At 31.6% G+C, this 22,199-nt stretch overlaps 1 protein-coding gene across 6 annotated transcripts in view; it reads left to right on the forward strand.

Annotated features, from left to right (window-relative positions):
* Window positions 1-2,827: 2,827 nt before the first annotated feature.
* LOC127739342 (uncharacterized) overlaps window positions 2,828-22,199 on the forward strand; it is a 57,856-nt gene continuing 38,484 nt past the window's right edge. For 5 of the 6 annotated variants that reach the window (XM_052251020.1, XM_052251023.1, XM_052251024.1 and 2 more), the window contains exons 1-5: window positions 2,828-2,889; window positions 14,081-14,165; window positions 16,976-17,089; window positions 17,753-17,845; window positions 20,747-20,851. In XM_052251020.1, coding sequence (XP_052106980.1) covers window positions 14,154-14,165; window positions 16,976-17,089; window positions 17,753-17,845; window positions 20,747-20,851 — 324 coding nt within the window. In that variant the 5' untranslated portion in view covers window positions 2,828-2,889; window positions 14,081-14,153. Of the gene's footprint in view, window positions 2,890-12,290; window positions 12,310-14,080; window positions 14,166-16,975; window positions 17,090-17,752; window positions 17,846-20,746; window positions 20,852-22,199 lie in introns of those variants that run through there. The other variant, XM_052251022.1, reaches the window with a different exon arrangement.

Here is a 22,199-nt window from a genome sequence, read left to right on the forward strand (position 1 = left end):
TTTGCCCTAGGTGTTGTCTGTTTTTCTTTTCCTTGGCAGAGGTGTTGTCTGTTTTTCTTTTTCTTAGTCCTAAGTGTGGTCTGTTTTTCTTTTTCTAAGGCCTAGATGTTAATGTGTCTGGTTTTCATCTCCTTTGGTCTAGGTGTGGTCTGTTTTTCTTTTCCTCTGGCCTAGATGTTTTTCTTCAACCTATGGTTTTATTGTCCCTTTAGCATGTTGTTCCTTTTTTTTGCTTTAGGGGATTGCAACTTTAGGTTTTGTACAGTAACATATAAGTTTATAAACTGAACAATGTTTGATTTTGATAATGTCAGTATTTAAACGCACGGCCTACTAAGTGGATGCTTCCCTCGTAGAATGACCGTCCAACACCAGCAGAAGGTTTTCAATATGATCTATAGAAAAAAAAATAGAATTATGAAACATATATCATAGTTGTTTATGTAAAACAAAAATGATACATCTATATACATTGCACATTTGCAAGCAGTATATACATAAATTCGAAACCCAATGAAAAAACTAGAGACGAAGCTGAGGTCACAGTGGACGTTTACAATGGTAGACATATGGAACTTCGAATCGGATATAAAATACTTTATTCCTATAGAAAATTATGGAAGGAAATAAATACATTGAGTTTAAAATAAATCTTAGGAGGGTCGGGAGGGGGGGGGGGGTAATTTCTTTGTTCTTTTTTTATGCAATTCAAGCACAGGCACTTGTCTCTTAAAAAAATAGTTTTTTTTTCAGATACCAGTGCCAGGGTGCATTCAAGTTTCTCTATTCTTTATCTTTTTGCCCATCATTTAAAAAAAAATGCCTACTTTTCTCTATTCTTTTTTTTTTTTTTTTTAACCTTTATTCGGCACCTTTTGCCCATTATTCTCTATTCTGTAAAGCCGGTCCAGTGGACCCTCATGTAGTTTGCCAAAACCAAAAAAAAACATTTTTTTTTATACTGGTCTTTACTGGACAATCAGCAAAAATTCGTTAATTTATTAAGCTGTGAAGACAATCAGGTACTTAATGCTCTTGGGAAATTTATCAAAGTCAATATATGAGTTAGATCTATTTATTTTTCATGTAACTATATTATATACTATAAATCAAGCCGCTTTATTACAGTATAATTGTATTTTGATTGTGTATTTAAATTCAATGTATCTATACCAATCAATATTCTTTTTCCTTCTGCATGTAAGTTCTATAGATATGCCCCTTGTGGGCCCTTAATTGGTAATAAAATATGTTCTTGTTCTTGTAGTATCTCAGTACAATACAATTTTACCTGGGACTATTAAAATAATTATATTAGTACCCAGATTTTACTTAGAATACTAAAAAAATCCTTTTTCGTCTTTTGGAGAAATTCGTATAATTATAGAAATAAGAAAATGTGGTATGAGTGCCAATGAGACAACTCTCCATCCAAGTCACAATGTCTATAAAAAGTAAACAATCAAAGTACGGCCTTCAACACGGAGCCTTGGCTCACACCGAACAGCAAGCTATAAAGGGCCCCCGGGAAAGGGCCCCAAAATAACAAGTGATCACTAGTGGAAAACAATTCAAACAGGAAAACCAACGGTCTAATCTATATAAAAAACGAGAAACGAGAAACACTTATGCACCACATCAACAAACGACAACCAGTGAACAACAGGCTCCTGACTTATAAATGACAGGTGCATACAAATGCAGCGGGTTTAAACTTTTTAACAGACACCAACCTTCACCCTAACCTGAAACAGTAGTGTAACATTACAACATAAAAAGACACAATATAAAATATCAATTGAAATATCTTAACTCGATCAAAAAGACAATACACAGGGACTTTCTATACTAATATACTTAGTATAGAAAGTCGTTGCAATATGTATTTTGATTGTGTATTTAAATTCAATGTATCCATACCAATCAATATTCTTTTTCCTTCCGCATGTATGTTCTATAGATATGCCCCTTGTGGGCCCTTAATTGGTAATAAAATATGTTCTTGTTCTTGTAGTATCTCAGTAAAATACAATTTTACCTGGGACTATTAAAATAATTATATTAGTACCCAGATTTTACTTAGAATACTAAAAAAATCCTTTTTCGTCTTTAAGAGAAATTCGTATAATTATAGAAATAAGAAAATGTGGTATGAGTGCCAATGAGACAACTCTCCATCCAAGTCACAATGTCTATAAAAAGTAAACAATCAAAGTACGGTCTTCAACACGGAGCCTTGGCTCACACCGAACAGCAAGCTATAAAGGGCCCCCGGGAAAGGGCCCCAAAATAACAAGTGATCACTAGTGGAAAACAATCCAAACAGGAAAACCAACGGTCTAATCTATATAAAAAACGAGAAACGAGAAACACTTATGCACCACATCAACAAACGACAACCAGTGAACAACAGGTTCCTGACTTATAAATGACAGGTGCATACAAATGCAGCGGGTTTAAACATTTTAACAGACACCAACCTTCACCCTAACCTGAAACAGTAGTGTAACATTACAACATAAAAAGACACAATATAAAATATCAATTGAAATATCTTAACTCGATCAAAAAGACAATACACAGGGACTTTCTATACTAATATACTTAGTATAGAAAGTCCCTGCAATACACAAAAACAAGTAAACAAACACTGAACGAATAAATTTGATCTATGATACACATATATATAATGTAAATTTTTTTGTGTCAGCTAAGAATAGTATACTTAATATATTATGTCCAAGATTATAATATATAGCCGCATGATAAAAAATATTTAAATTTTCCCGCATCGGACACTTTCCTATCTTTACCTTAATTGGTTTGTGAGCTCTCCAACGTGAAGGTAGAAGTGCCTGGGCTGTCATAGGATTTGGCAGGCTAATTTTCGTAAGTAAAAAAATGTGAAGAATTTCACGTATTAATTGCATATATAAAAAGAAATGCAAGTTTGCTTGCATAAGCCTTTACAATTTCAGACTACAGCTGTCTAATGCTGCATTTAACACCAAAATCAACCGCATTTTGCCTGAAAATAGCCTGTGTGTATTTCCCCAAACACTGAACAGTCATCCAGGAGTCAGTACATGCGTAACGTATACTCTAGTATAGCCTAGGCTAAGGCATGGACAATTTTCCTCATGCAGATTATAACTTTCCTTTGGTATCTTAACAGTGAAACAATGTTAAAAGTAACTGTGAAATTGAATTTATTTAAAAATATTGAGTGTTTAGTATATTCTGATTGTATATTTTTATCAAGTGGTTAAAAACATAAGACTTAACTTAAACACACTGTATTGAATATTCTATAATATAACGTCACAGTACCCAAATTGCTTCTAGTACCCAAATTATACCTATCTAGCAAAAGTAGCATCAGAAATCTTACAAGATTTATTAGAGACTAAACAATTTGTATTTCTATGATTTGACAGTATGCATGTCTTTCAACATAGCTACATGATAAAGTAATTGTGATAGTCAGTTGTTTTATACTAAGTATAAATCAGTAAGTTATAATTATATGGATGCATACAAATGATGTCCCATAGACATGATTGGGTGTGATAAACTCCTGCTGACTTTAAATTTAGTTTTCATTAGTTGTCATTCATAGCTTGAAAGAAGATGAGGGTTCTGGGAAAGTTGTTGTTTCAATGTTGAGGTTAAAAAAGTTGTATCACATGACATTTTTCTATGCATCGTCCTACTTTTTCACAGGCAGATTAAGAAAATGGCATGATTTAAATAGATATTCACTTAAAAAAAATTTGATCACACTCTTCTAGGTTGACCCCCTCATTCTGTTTAAAACCTACTGTTGGGTGACATCATACTTACTTCTCTTCTTGATTCTCTCTAGACTACAGTGTATATTGCTCCTATGTAGTCATGGATTTTTCTAGCATTCCACAGGGTCCGGTATTCGGACCCATTCCCAATGGCAAATACCCTACATTTTTTCCCAATTTTGGGAGCAAAATTCCCAAACGATCTCAAAATTTATTTTCATCTTTAATATTCATGACAGCGATGTTCATTTTGTTCAACCCCTAGCTTTATGCCGAAAATCGCCAACAAGTAATGTGTAAATCCGAGTAAAATCGTATATGACTGACAAAAACAACATTGAAAAACAATGGATGCCTTAAACCTGAAATGAAGACAATTACAATACCGGGTCAGATTCCGGGGGCAGATAAGGGTAATTCCGGGTTTGCCGATCAAATACAATAAAAAAAAAAATAATTCCAGGCAGGTGACAAAATACATGTTGATGATGAAATATAAACACTAGAATTGAAAACCAAAAGATATATGGAAGAAAGGAAAAAGCAGGAAAAATTTTATACAGAAACTCAAAAATTACTTTTAGTTCACAAATTTTCATGTCAAAATCTAATAAAATGTGACAGTAATTTTCCTAATCATTAATAAATGTTGATATTACATGTAGATGTTTTTATAGTGTAAACATATAACTACAATTCCAAGAGGTAATTTCTTCTCAATTTTGAAGGGCCAGTAAATTTCTGGAAGTTTCTTACTTTATTTTCACAATAAAAGATAACTTTTAATGAACTAAACACACTAAAACTCAAATCTGGTGTATTTGCTGTTTTCCCAATTTCATTGAAAAGAGTAGTGTGAAAAAATTCCTAAAACTGGCCAGGGTCCTTTTTCCCAAAATACCCAGAAAAACCCCTGGTAGTGTGGATCCGAGGTCGGGGATTTGTCTTACCTGGGTGGGGACTCCTATTTTGAATCACATATTTCAAGAACCTCCTATCCTTACACTGATGCTTTAAACAGGACCTTTGACCTTCTCAAGGACCTTTCACCTGAAAATTCAAATAGACCATTGAACTCCTGCAAAAAATAACAATTTCATGGTCAATGAAAATCTCATCTTTTCCAGAACACTGGCTATTTCTCAGCTTCCAGGGAGCTGCTTTGGAAGTCTTTCCTCACAGACTTAGCACCTGTGCCCACAGAATCTCTTTTTTATTGTCAAGCCTGCAACATTTGTTGCGAAAGCGAGACATAGCGATCCTAGGTTCCGTCTGAGGCGTCAACATTTAGGTTCAGTCTGTGGTTCAAGGTTTTAAAGAGTAACTTATTAAGACATCAATAACTTTGTCATACCTTCATAGAATTTTATTAAATTTTGACAGAAGCTTGTTTATGACCTGACCAAAATACAGTATCCAGAGCAAACTTTTGAAAATATTTATTTTCATTTTTCCATAATTACTGATAAATGGACTTAGTTTTTTTTACAGTTAACATTCAGATTCAGTCTGAGGTTAAAGTTTTTCAGTCATCAATTACTTTGTCAAACCTTCATGGAATGTTATGAAATTTGGACAGAAGCTTGTTTATGCCCAAAATACAGTATCCAGAGCAAAAGTTTGAAATTTTTTTTTTTCTCGTATTTTATTGATAAATGGACTTAGTTTCTTTTACCATGTTTACAGTTAACAAATAGATACAGCCTGGATTTAAAGTTTGTTACACATCAAATACTTTGTCAAACCTTCATAGAATTTTATGAAACTTTTGGCAGAAGCTTTTTTATGATTAAGAGATAATATATGAAGCAAACTTTTGAAAATCCTTTTTTCATTTTCAGTATTTTTCTGATAGATGGACTTAGTTTTTTACAGTTAACAATAACAGAAGTCTGGGATATGATATCAGATAAGTTTGTTAACCTTCATGGACTGTTATGAAACTTGGACAGAAGCTAATCTTCAAGGCCAAGAAATAGCATCTAAAGAAAAAGTTTGAATTTTTTATGCCTCCGCCGTAGCGTCACCGAAATTGTTCTAGAGTTATGCCCTTTACGAATGGAAAAATTCCTGAATTTTTCGTTTCCGTTCTCTAACTTAAGTTAAGTTTGCCTTAACCAAATGTTATGAATCTTATACACAATGCTTATTACTACAAAACACAGATCAAGTTTGAATTTGGGTGGCATCACTTTTACCTTTCTAGAGTTATGCCCCTTTACGAATGGGAAAATTGCTGAATCTTTTCATTTCAGTTTTCTAACTTAAGATTGCCTCAACCAAATGTTATGAAACTTATACACAATGCTTATTACCATAAAACTCAGATCAAGTATGAATTTGGGTAGCGTAATTTTTATCATTCTTGAGTTATGTCCCTTCATAACGTTATATGCAAGCGGGGGCATCATCTGTGTCCCATGGACACATTCCCCATTTATTTTTAAATTCTATAAATGGACTCACTTTTTAAGTCAACATTACACTTTTACCATGTTTACACTGAAATCAGCAATCATACACTGTAGGCGAGACACAGGGTTCCATGGAACTCCTTAAAAAATTTTATTGAGAAAAATGGCTTAACTTCAATAAAGAAATAAAAGGCTAATAGAAAACAAAATTTGAGGCACATTTTTAACTTATCATTATAAAAAGCTAACACTATATAGTGTTGTGGCGATCAAGCATTTCTCTTTTTATGTCTCATCACTTCTCTATCATTTTGAAACATAGAAGTTCCTCCGCCCTATGAAGGCTATGATACTGAAGTAGTGTGAGCCCTGACCCTGGTCTGTCCTATTGTGACGAGAAAAAGAATCACAACTGATTTTAAGATAATTTTAGATTGAATTGAATTGATGGAGATGACACCTGCTAGAGAGAGGTAGGGTTGTGATCAGGTATAAATATCAAATGATTTGTCTTCAATGGTTCTGATGAAAAATTCACAAATTTAGGAACACTGATCTAACTGCATGGAAAATATCTATTGTAAAGTTGAAAATTTTAGTGAGAGCTTTATATTTTTATGTTTTCGTGATAAAGCTTGGTAAATAGTAAATATAACCTCTCAAGCCTGTACCAAGTCAGGAATATGACAGTTGTTGTCCATTCGTTTGATGTGTTCATGCTTTTGGATTTGCCATTTGGTTGCAATTGGGGACTTTCCGTTTTGAATTTTCCTCGGAGTTCAGTATTTTTGTGATTTAACTTTTCACATAAATTGATTTTATGAGAATCAGGGAAAAGAATAACTTGAAAAATTGGATGTAGTAAATGCTTAATTTGAACCTTTAAAAAAAAAACCCACTAATTAGCAGTATTTGATTTGTCACAAAACAATCAAGTCATATCTTTGAGAAAGAAAAAAAAAGGAGATGAAAAATTGAACAATCACCATAAGTCTCTGTTAAGTTTGTATACATGTAATAAAAAATAGATGAAGTAAAACAAAATCTATACATATGCAAATGTATATATATATTCATTGTACATTTACATATTTGACATTTGAAAGCATGAATGATAAGTTACACCAAACTACATCTAAAATTTACATAATTTTCATAAATTAAAAATATTTTGGCAGTGGTTCATCAAACATGTATTATACCTGTGTTCAGGTATGTTTGGATACTGTCCAATCCTGACTAGACGTGTTGACCTTTGGGTCATAAATACATCAATGGACATTTACAGTCCATGGCCCATTAGTTCAGATATAATATGTACAGAAACATTTATAGGTTGGGATACTAATTGATTTATTATGCTGTATGTATAAATGAAATTATATGTATTATTATATATTACAATGAAAGTTTATATTAAAGGTAGATGCACATGTAGTAGGGGTGGACCTAAGGTTTTTGAAAGAGGGGGAGGGGGGGGGGGTAATTCCCAATCCCAATAATAGTAGATAATTTTTTGGACCATATATACTTAAGACCTATATATATATCATAAAAAGGGGAGGGGGCTAACAACCTCTACTCCCCCTGGATCAGCCACTGTCTGTATGCATAAAAATATAGATGTAAAGAAAATATTTCATTTCATTACTCCGTACACATGGTACATAATTATGTATATATATAAACGCTTCTGACAAATTCCTTAATTGATTTTGGCACATAAAAACAGAACTAGATAAAGAAATTTATAGGCGTGGTCACAATATGTATTTTTCAGTATTATAAGTGTAAAAATATTTATTTGGTAACATTTACATCAATATTACATGTACTTATGTATTATGGCTGTCATCATTCAGAGAATCTAAAATTTCAAGAATGTGAAAACAGTTAGATAATAACATGAATAAGATAAGTAATTATCAACACAAGATAATGATTTAGTTCCATTATATTCAAACAATTTAAATCATTATTAATATATATATATATATATATGAACAGAGTGTTACATTATATGTTTTTAAAAGCCATACCAGTCCATTTCTACATACTTGAATACCTTTCAAATTCCATTGGTATTTGTTTTCCTTCAAATTTTAAAAGACTGCATGATTTTACTGACTTTTCTGTAATTGCAGAACTTTGGATAACTCCTGCCCCAACTATTAGGAAAAAAAAAATCCAAACATCTGAGAATCAAAGGTACATGTATCATGAGGACAAAATACATTATCCTTGAGGAGAAAAACCCCCCAAAAAAAATCAAATTAACTTGTACTTGTCTTTTTGGTTTTGGATGGATGTGAATTTTTTGTCTCATTGGCAGAATGGCACATTCATTCAACATCTACTTATTATCATTTGGCAAGAATACATGAAATATTGATTAAAATCAGTAATTTCCTGTGATAAAAAATATTTCATAGTTACATCTAATTACTGGTTTTAAATATCCAAGGATGTTTTTTGCAGAATGTAATTTTCCTAAGGAAGAATATGCAATGACTAAGTTAGATCAAATAGCGACTAGCATGCAGAATTATCTCGAACTAATTCAATAGTTTCTTGATTCATTGACATAATATGAAGCTAAGTTATTTGTAAAGTACAGCTGTTTTATTGTGCACCAGGTTCTGAGATTATATCATTTCCTTCATACAGTGAAACCTAGCATTACTTAACCCTAGCAGGACCAGAGAATTTGTTCGGTTTAAACAGGTGTTCAGTTTATATACATTTTGTGTAGGTTCAAATTGATGTTGGTATACATGTACTTTGAAGCATGTCTGGATTAGACAATTTTCGAGTTTATTTTAGTCAAGGGTTCAAAAAGGTAGGTTTCAAGGTTGATTGATGTCTCATTGACCTTTACCCCACAACTTAAATGTGCTAAATGTACATTTAATTTCAGAATAATCCAGTGCATGCATGTTGATCCGTCAAATAGTTACTTCACCTTGATGCTGTTATACATATGCATGATATGTACATGTACGAAGTAGTTCTTAATAACTAAAAAGTCATTGTATAAATATGTTTTTTGTTTACCTGAAGGTATGCATTCATCACCTTGACTGAAACCAAAACAGTACAAGGTCAAGGTTAATCCAAGACATGACCTTGACATGTAATATTAGGTTAAAGAAGCAGGTTATGCCTCTAAAATAAAACGTAGTGAAATGCAAGCCACATATTAAAATTGCTTTTTCATTATACAGTTCCTTATCTATGCTTTCAAGCTTTCTATACATTCCAGCTACAAATGTGTTTATTCAATAAGTTCACAAGACAACAACTAATTTTTTGCGGGGGGGGGGGTGGGGGGGGGGGGGGGTGCAAACTTGATGCTAAAGTTCCTATGTAGAACACTGATAGAGATTTTGATTGAATCAAACACAGCTTTTTATATGATTTAGTCAGAATTTGATTGAAGTTTGAACTGGTCAACAAAAAATGCAAACAAATAAACAAAATTTTATCCCATTAAAAGTATCGTGATTATTATCTCTTAAGTTTTAACAATTACTTTAAAAAGTAAATACTTATTTAAACTGGAGTAGGTGGCAATTGGAACAAGGGGGTATATAATGACCACATTGATATTTCTTATTGCTAAATATTTGTTCCACTCCATCAACTTTTATACATCAAAAGAATTTTAAAATTGAACCTGTGGGCACATATTTTATTTACCTATGATTATTACCTGGGAAGACTTTGGTATGTGACCTGCCTTGTACTTATTGTCAACACTATTTTCTTTGATAGGTCAAAATAATATATATATGTACCTATGATATAAGAAGAAGATTTTCTAATACATACCGGTACCTACAATATAAGATGCAGAAGATACTTTTTGTGTCTTTCATTTCAAAATAAGTTAAAATAATCTTAAGGCAGAAAAGCTTTTTCTTGTATTTTGAGCAAAACATTTTATTCTTTTTTTGCATTAAAAAATAAGTTGGTTTGATAATTTTTGGAATGTGCAATTTTTTCTGATGATGAATATGTTTATCTGGAAACAATTGCAGATAATTAAATGTCAGTTCATTCATGTTAATCCCCATAATTTATAAAACTATTTACATGTCACAAATTCCCTTTAAAAAAATAAACGCAACTACATCCCACACTGTTATGCGGCCACCCTCTGCTCTACTTGTATGATCATCTTTCATTGTCTTTTGAAAACTTTACCGGCCTACTAAGAGGATAAAGTTTCTGTGTTGGACTTTAAACACCCCAAGATAAATCTATTGAAAATTAATGACCTTTTTTTTATAACAGCTGAAGCTAAATTTGTCAAAAGTTATTCTGGTTTGATTTCAGATATTTACCATGTTATTTCTAAAGGAAAATCTTATGTCTTTTGGCAGACAAACAAGTTGACACAGAAGTATTACTCATGCTATGAATATAAACTTGGCCATCATTTCAAATTTTTGTGTTGACTGTATCTACTGGCTTTACAATCATCTCTTTCCTCTTTTCATAAGAGAGACTGCTTATTTTCTTAAGGTACATATATATATATACAAATATACATTAAGCATGTTTAGGTAGTCAATATTTTACACATTTTGTGTATCATATGGAGTGTGTTATATTTATTTAAAAAAGATTACACCAAAATCCATACATATTTACCAGTTTTGTTGCATGTACCAATAAAAATGTAGCTAAGTCAATTCTTTCTAATTTTAACTATTAAATTACATTTTGGTCAAGTCCTTAGACCCTCCCTCCCTCCTTTAAAGTATTACGGATATTAGAGATGATTTAGTATGTAGTCTCGTGTAAGATAATGTCTGAAGATTGGCTTCTCAGGCCTAGGTCAACTTTAAACCCTATTTTTTAGTTTTATGGATATTAGAGATGATTTAATAGGTAGTCTTGTGTCAGATAATGTCAACTTTAAACCCTCCTTTTTAGTATTACAGATATTAGAGATGATTTGATAGGTAGTCTTGTATCAGATAATGCCTCCAGAATGGCTTTCTGGGTTTAGATCAACCTTAGTAGACCCTCCCTTTTTAGGATTACAGGTATAAGATTTAGTAGGTAGTCTATTTGGGTCAGATAATCCTGGGGTCTAGGCCAACCTTAGACCCTCTCCTTAAGAGTCCTTGTTCTGAGAAGTTTTCTCTGTAGTCATGTAGTAATGGTTAATATAAGTAGGTGTAGACTTGTGTCTGGGTCAACTTATAATAATTAAGACCCTCCCCTCTTTCTGTGAAGTTTTCTTTGTAGTATATACAGATAGTAAATACATCTAGGAGATAAGTATATTTAGTGCTCTATGATAACAGATGCACATCTGTTAATTATGTAGATTTTTATTTTCCCAGCTGTTCCACACATTCTATGAATGAATGTATCATCTTTGTAATAATAATATAGGTTTAATTAGCTGATAAATATGCAATTATTGTCCGCAGTAGTGTACTATAGTGATTTTATTTTTACAAAAAATTGTTCACTCTGGCTATATATCTAGGTACAATGAAATTAAGGGGGGTTGGATCTGGGCCATTTTACCCCCTTAAAATTATATACAATGGCTATAAGATAATTACACAGTACATTATTTCAATTGCAAACTGTATCTTTACAACAAAATCAATCATATTTTAAATTTTGTTAAAGTAATATTTATTTCAAATTTAATTTAAATTAGTTCTATTTATGGAAGATATCAAAATTAAAAAAAAAATACATTTCACATCAAATAATTAAAAGAATATTATACATATCTAGGACTAAGTTTTATTAAGGTGGAAAAACAATAAAAATTATAATTATAATGCTGATTTTGTTTCTTCATTTGAAAATAATATCAGTAAATTTAGAAGAATAGAATTTATATGTATATATTCATTGATAAAGTTCATTGTGATTGTTATTTAAATAAGAATGATCAGTTTCATGGAGCTGAAATTTGATTTAAATCAGCTACATGTAGATTATAAACACAAGTAAAAATTTTCCAGATAGTTATTTAATTGACCTGCTGTGTGAGTAATATTTGGCAGAATAACATTCAATAGATAAGTAAATTTGTCAGTTTCTCAGTCAGCCTGAGGATGTGTTAAGTAAGTATACATGTTAAAATGGAAGGAGAGGCATTTTACAAGACGTAGGATAAATTTTGTTGTTTATTTCATATGTTTTTTAGCACAATAATTTATAAATGGCTACAAGGTATTGTTGTGATGTATACCAGATTTCATTGGACTTTGTTAGGCCACCCCGTAAAAAATGATTGTTTTGGGGTTGTAGGGCCCACATTTAACTGAACACAGTTGGTAGGTAAGCAATTGATTATTCTATAAATTTATAATGTTTTTCATATATTATTTTTTAGAGCAAAAAGTAAAATTTAATAAAGATTTTGAGGTTGTGCTAATTTAAGTGATTGCACTCAATAAACCTGAATATCCTAGATTCTCACTCCCCCATCACCTGTCCCAAGTTTTTCAGTCTAAAAAATTGTATTTGGACTTCTTGATATTTAAATAAAAAAAAATTGCAACACAATGTAACAGAAAAAGGCAAACCCCACTTTAAAAATAAAAATAGGATGAGAATCTAGGGTTCTTTTATAATGGCCTAAATAACCTTTCCTTATTTTTGGCCTTTGTTTTTGTATTTACACCAAGATGACATTAAATGAAAATGGATACCCTACCCTGCATTTATCATGTTTTTCAATAACATATGGTCAAATCGCTGAAAGACCACCCCCCCCACCCCCTTAATCATTGAAAACAATCGTTTTGCATTGACAATAATATCTTGGTGTAAATTAGATATAAAAGATTGGGCTAACACACACATAGGTGTACCTTATACATATTGTCACAGCTGTTAGTCTGCATACTTATAGACAGAGTTGATTCTACATGTTCTATGATTAGTTGTGGAAATTTCTTTAATGTGTTATAAGACCATACCATTACAAGTTTGTTGCAGTTCTCTTTTATTGATTAAGTCTGAACACTTGTATTAGTTTCAAAATAATACAGTACAATGAATAATATTTATTTTCACCATAAAGATATTTTCTAAATATAATATTATGTTAAGGAGATAACTAGCGAATGTCTTTTATAAAGCGTTCCTAGATAAGATTTTTATAACCCCAATCACTGAGGGTATGAGAGATATATATACAGCAACTCCCTCGCCCAAATTCCCTCATCCATCAAGGCCTTCCTTCTGCCAGTCTCTTTAATGCTATGTATTAGTCTGGCTTGCTGAATCAGGCGTTTAAATCCTAGCTCACATGGTGACAGGTTGATAACCCTGCTTTGACACAATATTCTGTCTCAGAGAAACCCATTCTTTCCTCTAATTACTCTAAAGTACTGTGTGCTTAACAGAGAAGCAGAAAAGACCAATTTTGAAGTCTATCATCGTCCTGCCACTCCCCAGTGATCGACCCAAGAACACACTTAAACTGTTTCGCCTGTTGAAACCAGCTAAGAATGTTTTGAAAAATCAAAGTATTTATTTTAGTAACCTACCAACCTTTTTTTTCAGCATTTTAGCTGAAACACAGGTATTATTTTTGTTGCCTACATATTGAGCAACCCCAAAACACTTTGAAACCAAAATAACATTCAGATGCAAAAACATGGTCTTCAATAACAAGCAATTACTGAAGCCAGATGTCAAGTATGAGATGTGACCGTCGCAGTAAGTGTGGAATTTTTCTGCATTTTGGAAAACCATTCTTTGGGTGTATAGATTTGAGCTAGAGTTGTGTAGAAGTTTTGACATTATTTTGTAAGAGTCATGTAGACATTATTTTGTAAGAGTCATGTAAACATTATTTTACATAACTATGTTTTTATATTTCAGGAATGGGCTAGTCTCACTACTAATGGCCATCTGCTGAAACTGTTCCCACTTTGTTCCCTTATAGATAGAAATCATGGCTAATGAGGTGGGTAATTAAAACAGACTGAAACACAAAACTGTAGTGCTTCTCTTCTTAGAAAATGTTTATTAAACTTGTTTTACCTCAAATATACATTGGAGCTTCAACGTACATGTATTTCAAATTTATGCCATGATATATTTTTGTACATTTTTGTAAGTTATATTTTTTGCTACTGACCCCTTGCATACTCTCTATGGATCCGTAGGAGGTCAGCAGTGAACCATATCACAAATTTATCGCACACACGACTTTTTCTGCCAAATTTTGTATAAAAACAATGAAATACAATAACGTTAATAGATGACGTCAGTAAATATGACATCATGATACCCATATAGAAAATACTGACCCCTACAAATCCATAGAGGGTCACCCCTGATGGCGTTAAACCAATAACATAGTCACTAATTTATCCGAGGTGCGATAATGACAAATAAATTAGGGTTTTACAATTCCGATTGAAGTCTCACAATCTCAAGACTAAGATTTTTACCAGGTAAATTGTAGATAATAGTTTTTCACGATCTTACTAGTGATGTACATGCAGGTTCTTATGATAACAAATTTCCTTATGCCACAAACCTGTTGTAACAATAGTGTTGTTAAATATCTTTATTTATTCATAACAGTTATTGTGTAAAGAACAAAAATGGTTGTTAACATTTAGATTTCTGTAACCTAGTTTAAAGCTTTAGTGAAATTGATCATAGATGAACTTTGGGTTATGTTTCTCATATGTAATCTGCACAAAATGACTTCATATTTGGTTAGCAGCTTGACTGTGACGAGTTGTAATGTGTGCCCTTTTTGTATCAGTCAGTTGCCTACTTCCTGTTTGCCGATACTTTGAATTTCCAATATGGAGAATGAACTTAAAAATTTGTCATCAGACATTACAAATACATTCCAATACTATACTGACTTGAATGACTTCATATTTGGTGAGGGCTTAACAGTGATGAGTTGAAGTACATGTATGAGCACTTTTTTTACCACCGCAAAAAAATTTTGTGGTCGTATATTGGTTTGACGTTGGCGTCGTCGTCGTCATCCGAAGACACATTGGTTTTCGCACTCTAACTTTAGTTTAAGTGAATGGATCTTTATGAAATTTTACCATAAGGTTCAATACCACAAAAGGAAGGTTGGGATTGAGTTTGGGGGTTATGGTACCAACAGTTAAGGAATTAGGGGCCAAAAAGGGGCAAAAAATAAGCATTTTTGTAACTTCCAGACATAACTTGTGTGTTAGTTTATGGATCTCTCTGACATTGTACCACAAGGTTACATATCACAAAGGGAATGCTGGGATTGATTTTGGGGGTAATTGCCTCAAACTTTTGGGAATTAGGGGCCAAAAAAGGGGAAAAACGCATTTTTCTAGTTTCATGACAATAACTTGTGTGTAAGTGTATAGATCTTTCTGAAATTGTACTACAAGGTTTCATATCACAAAGGAAAAGCTTGAATTGAGTTTGGGGGTAATTGCCTCAAAATTTTAGGAATTAGGGGCAAAAAAAGGGGCAAAAAACAAGCATTTTTCTAGTTTCATGACAATAACTTGTGTGTAAGTGTATGGATCTTTCTGAAATTGTACTACAAGGTTCCATATCACAAAGGGAAAGCTGGAATTGAGGTTGGGGATAATTGCCCAAAACGTTTAGAAATAAAGGGCCAAAAAGGGGCAAAAAATAAGCGTTTTTCTAGTTTCCAGACAATAACGTGTGTTCAAGTGTATGGATCTTTATGAAATTGTACTACAAGGTTCCATATCACAAAGGGAATGCTGGGATTGATTTTGGGGGTAATTGCCTCAAAATTTTAGGAATTAGGGGCCAAAAAAGGGGCAAAAAACAAGCATTTTTCTAGTTTCATGACAATTACTTGTGTGTAAGTGTATGGATCTTTCTGAAATTGTATCACAAGGTTCCATATCACAAAGGGAAAGCTGGAATTGAGTTTGGGGGTAATTGAGCACTTTTTGGCTCTGTCAATTACTTTTTTCCTGTTTGAAGATATTTTGAATTTCCAATATATGTTGAATTGATTTAAATTTTTTTCATCAAACATTTTTCCAATACTATAGTATACTGAATAGAGTGACTTCATATTTGGTCAGCAGTTTGACAGCATTGACAGTGATGAGTTGTTACATGGGTACACTTTCAAATCTGTTAGACATCTACATAATGTTTTCTGATACTTTAAATTATGAGTGGACCTATGCTTTGCATGACATCGCATGACATCGCATGCATTTTTTTTTTTTTTTTTCTTTTTACCATGTGTACATGATAAACGTACAATTAATTGCATATCACTTTAAGGGTAGAACAGTTTCAGGGTCATACAGTGACACAAATGAGAAACATGTATTTTTTACAGATTGAAAAAAGCACACACATTTTCAACAAATCAATAAATTTATAAATATCTTGAAAGAAAAGCAGTTATGAATGTCTCTACATTTCCTTAAAAAACTAAACAAATACATATATGATATTAGTGACAACATCTGGTTCATAGAATCAACTGTTAATACTTATATACAATGTATATTGTATTTTCAATGTGACTATGTCCTGTGCTACTGTGGTTTCATTGATATTTGTAGGATATTAGTTGTCATGGATTTCATGGGTACAATTAACATCAAATTTAAGTGTTGAACAATATTCAAGTTTCCTATAGGCTTGTTTTATTTGTTCATATGACATTTATCAAAATCAGGAAATCAAGTATGCATGAAAAATGTATTTTTTCTTGAATCAGCAAAAATAGATTAATCAATGGTACTATTTTGTCATAATCAGGCATCTGCAGAGTTGTTCCTTGATATCCTGACCAAGGAGGAAAGGGAAGCATTATTGAATAAAAAGATGGAAGAAATCAGAAAAAAGAATGACGCCTTAAGAAAAAGACACGAGGTAATGTGATTATGATCAGGCTTGATCAATATATTTGAAATGAATTAGTAGCTGTTCCTTAAGGTCTCGCTGACAAGATTGCCTTAACTAAATTTTAAAATTTTATGCTCAGGGTAGATACCTATAATAGGAATGTCTCTTTGGACAAAAATTGTGTTAAAAAACTTAGGTTTTGTTGAATAATCACAAATTTCAAGAAATATCTTTCACACTAGAATTTCAACAAAAATTGAAAATTGACATGTAAATTATGATATGCTATTCAAAATTGATTCTCAATGACAAAATTTTAATTTACAAGGAAATACATCATTGTACATAGTATTTGTTAAAAATTCACAAATTTTAAGAACTAATTTTTTGTGCTAGGATTTCAATAGAAATATTATATATATCGATAAAAAAACTATTCCAAGTTGATTAAATTTTTGTTTTAATATTAAAAGTGGGGAATCTATCTATGAAAACAAATTTTGAGAAATGTCTTCTTATAATAGGATTTCGATAAAAATTGAAATAATGGTGTAAGAAGTTTTTTCATAGTGATTGAAGGTGCCAAAACAATAAAAATTGGTATTATAACTTACTTATTGTTAAAAAAGCCTTCTTAATCCAATACTGGTATTTGATAGTTAACCATTCAAATTTGATTTATTTTTTTAGGAAATACAAAAAGACAAGAAAGTAGCAGCTTCATTGTCCAAGCCATTACCAACTGATCCCTCCGGCAGTAACTCACCTACGAAAGAAAAACAGGTAATTTCTCAACAGATACTTCTGATATTACACACCTATGCAAGAAAAACAGTAATTTTACAACAGATATTTCTGATATTACTTGCCTCCATCAGAAGATACAGGTAAATCCCCCAAAAGATTCCAACCATAGTAACTCATCTTCTAAAGAAAATCATGTAAATTAAAACAAGTTGCTTTCTTTAAAAAAAGAAAAGCAATATGTGAACCTAAGACCGCTGACTGGTTACCAAAAGATTGTTGCTGAATTTGTGTTTCCACTGATGATGATTTGAATTGAAATAATTGAATGTGAATAGAAGAAGATAATGATGAAGTTAAACAACCTTTATTAAAAATATGTATTAGTGTGTACATTCTTGCACAAGTCAGTTGAAATTAATGTTGGATAGTTGTGAATAGAAATGTGTATATATACAGCTACTATTTGAATATACATTTTAAAGATCGACTATTTCATTTGTTACTTGGGATTGTACTTTTTTTCATAAACCTATTGCAAATCCCAGTTTGTACAAACCGGATGTATAATGCAAATTGCACAAACCAATTACAATATAAATTTAAGCACTCAGTTTGCTTTATAATCTGGATGCATATATTTTATCTATCATATCTTTATATTGAGCTTTCTTCATATTATCAACTCGTTATTGAATTTGTCTGTACTCATGTTAGATATTGTATAGATATATTTTCCATGTGAAGTGAAACCCTGTGGCATGCAACTTTTAAGAATGTTTCGTGTATATATTTCTTGAAAGTAACACACCAGCTTCATTTGGACCTCTTATATAGAGACTTATTTTGGTCTCATAAAACATCTCAAATTTTAAGGATTTCCTGATTTTCTTAAATCAATCCAAATATTCTACAGGGAAACTTGGTTTTGAAGAATATCTTATTTTCAGAAGTTTTATGAATACATAAACATACTCTCAAAAGAACCAATTTATATAAAAAGACATGTAGATATGAAAAGATACCAGGATTAACATGTTGTACGACAGACGCAAGTTAAGTCTACAAAGAATCACCGGTGACGCGTTTATGAAAATAGTGTTAAAAAAAGCCAAATAAAGTACGAAGTTAAGTAATCTATTCCTTAGGTAGAAAATCCTTGGCATTTTGAAAATGTCAAAATTTATAAAAGGACAGTTACTTCAAAAAAGAAAACAAAAGAGAAACAGCTAGAGGTCAGAATACCGTAAGCAATGATGATCGTGCTTGAAAATCACATGTCAAGCTCTTACTACCGCGTCTGGATAAGAATACGCATTTGCATCATCACATATATTAAACTTATTGTCGAACATGTTGAATTCGGATGTCAAACTACCTACCTCAATTGTTTTGACTCCGGATTCATTGACATTTTATCTGGATGTTTTGTGAACGCAAACCGATAGAGTGCGTATGAACAGGGTGTATAATGTGAATGAATCAAGACGTATACAGTATAGCTGGTCAACACACAATGAATACAATTTTCAAAACCATATCATAGTACAAATATTAAGATGCTATAAGGTTGAACTAATAAAAGAAAGAAAAAGAAAAAAAAAGAATTGAAATTTTATAATAAACATACATTCCTGTTTGTGAACTTTTTTTCCGAAAATAGCTTGAATATAATATCAATAAACACAAATGTCAAGTATATAGGATGGACATTTTATTTATCAATTTTAAAGATTATGAATATATTGCTATACAAAATATAAGCAGTGACTTATAAATCCCTACTAAAACAGTATAAAATAATTGACATTATGATAGTATTTAAATTTGTTATGATTTATATTGTAAAACATTAATTACGTTTTTTGTGAGATTTAAAATCCTTGTGAATTGAAACCACGCAAGTATTTTTTCATTCACGACCATTTAAAATTTAGATATTTAGCTAATTTTGAGTACGCATCCCTGCTCATTGGTGCTCATACGTTGCAAATAATTTTCATAAATGTGCCTTTATTAATGACTGGTCAAACATGTGGGACATATTCTATAATTATTAGGTATAAATTCAGTCTCAGTTTAACATTAACAATGAATATTCTCTTAGTCTGGTAGTATTTATTAATGAAATTATATATATATTTTTTTTGTTTGATTATATTTCTGCTCTCCGACCACTGTGTATCCGACCTTAGATAATTATTTTTAACAGAAATATCGTTTTCCTAATATTCATATGCCAAAAAAGTACAGTGAAATCTACAATACATAAAGTGATTCTAATTTATGCCAGTAACACAGAAAAGAGTTTTGCTATGCTGTTTCTATATGATAAAAAGTATAAATAATCACCATATTTGAATATGAAAAGTATGCCGCTGCACACTATTTAATGCAGATTTATTCAAAGTAAAATGAGGCTAAAAATGTACCTTATTTTCTTTCTATCAATGTGTCTATGGTTTCAGAAAAGGCATCACTCAAAGGGATTGACATTCTACTTTAAATTTGGACCAATGGTAAGGTGTCCTTATTGTGTCGTATGGACACATATTTTTGTTTATTAATTCCACAAGTAGGCATACTTGGTTAGCAGTACTTTAATGGATTGATATGTATATCTTCAAATATATATGGGACATGTTCAGACATCATAGAAATGATAAACATCAGAGTTATATACATGTATGTGTAAGAAATGACATATGTAATTATATATATACAAAATTGAGAATTTCATATTTTAATGCCCATGCCGCTAGGTGAGGGGGGCTTTAAGTGTTACCCTTGACCATCTGTCCATCCATCCCAAAAATATTTTCACGTATTATAAGCAAGCTTGAGCGGGGGGGAATTCGTGTCCTCAGGCACATTTTTCTTTTATTCATTACTATTTTTTGTATTCAGATTTGGATTTATAAGAATTGTTTATTTTTTCAGACATATCCAAATGACAGAAATTATACAGACAACAAGAAAAATAATAAACCAGCTGGAAGAGGGAAGCCACGCCCTAAATCAGGTGGTGATTTCAATCATGTTCAGGTATATACTCATATTTTTGACAATTTTTTTCTGGTGCTGTTTTTTGAAAAAAAATATGAGCTGTATCCAATAGAAATCGACCTTATGCAAATGAATATCAATAAATCTGTTAACCTATTTTGGGTTGAAAAAAATCTCTTTGCAAAGTCAGTAACTGTTTGAAAATTGAGTTGATATAAGAACCCTACAAAACAGACCAAATTCATCTTTTATGTCGTATTTGAATGTTCCAAAATCAATCAAAATCTTGTACATGTACTTGTATACGTCCACTTGCATATGGTCAATTTCTATCCGACACAGCTCATATATAAATAAAATGATTAAATATGATTTAACATTGTTTCAAATAATTCTGTCAGTTATCTGATCTCTGATTATTCTCTTCCATTGCAATCATTTAATTAATACTGTTTTTTATTATGCTAAATTATTATCAGAAAAAAATAAATGAAAAATTTTAAGATAGCAAAAATAAAAATATTGAATGTTACAGGAAATTTTTGCATTATCACAGCTTACCCCTTAAACGTAATAGACCATCTGTGCCTTAACTGTTCCAAAGGAAAATGCTTTAATCACACTCTATTAGGAAATAAAATTGATCTGGTTGTTTTAAAAAAAAAGTCAGCAAATATTCACATTTCATGACTTTCTGCTCCCAAATTACAATATTGTCCATCTTGACAGTTTGCTTTGGAACTTCTGAGATGCAGTTGAGTGTATATATTATATAAGCATTGTTGACAATATATATATAGATATTTTACTAACACTATGAAATACATGTATAAATAAGTATATGCATTTAGCTTCATTTAAAACACATTAGTAGCCTACCTATAATTGTACCATATTGTGAAAAATGAATACGGGTTCATCTTTTTAGTACCAATTGGTCATTAACATTGCTGTTGAACTTTGAGTTCCAGAGAGGGTTATTTTAAGCCAGCTTGCTTGCCTGTATTGCAGGAGGTAGTGGATTGATCCCTGCCTGGGTCAAAGACTTTAAAACTGTTTTTTGCTCCTTGTTTTTCACCAGGCATGCAAAAATTATGAAAAATAGTTAAGAATGATTGGTTGGAAGTCAGAATACTGTGGATTCATTTATTTTCGTTGGTTCAGCAACAACTTTCGTGGATATTTGATTTGGTGGTTATGACAAAGTTTGCATACAAGCCTATAGAAAAAGTGTCCTTCGTTAAACATTAGAACTAATGGTTTACTTTTACCAATGAAATAAAAAATCCACGAAAATTGGTACCCACAATTAATAATGAATCCTTAGTACATGTATGTGAAAAACAATAATAAATCAATCTTAAGATACATTTAAAAACTTGTGTAG

Source organism: Mytilus californianus, unplaced genomic scaffold (genome assembly GCF_021869535.1).
Source record: "Mytilus californianus isolate M0D057914Y unplaced genomic scaffold, xbMytCali1.0.p SCAF_4, whole genome shotgun sequence".
Lineage (NCBI taxonomy): Eukaryota > Metazoa > Mollusca > Bivalvia > Mytilida > Mytilidae > Mytilus > Mytilus californianus.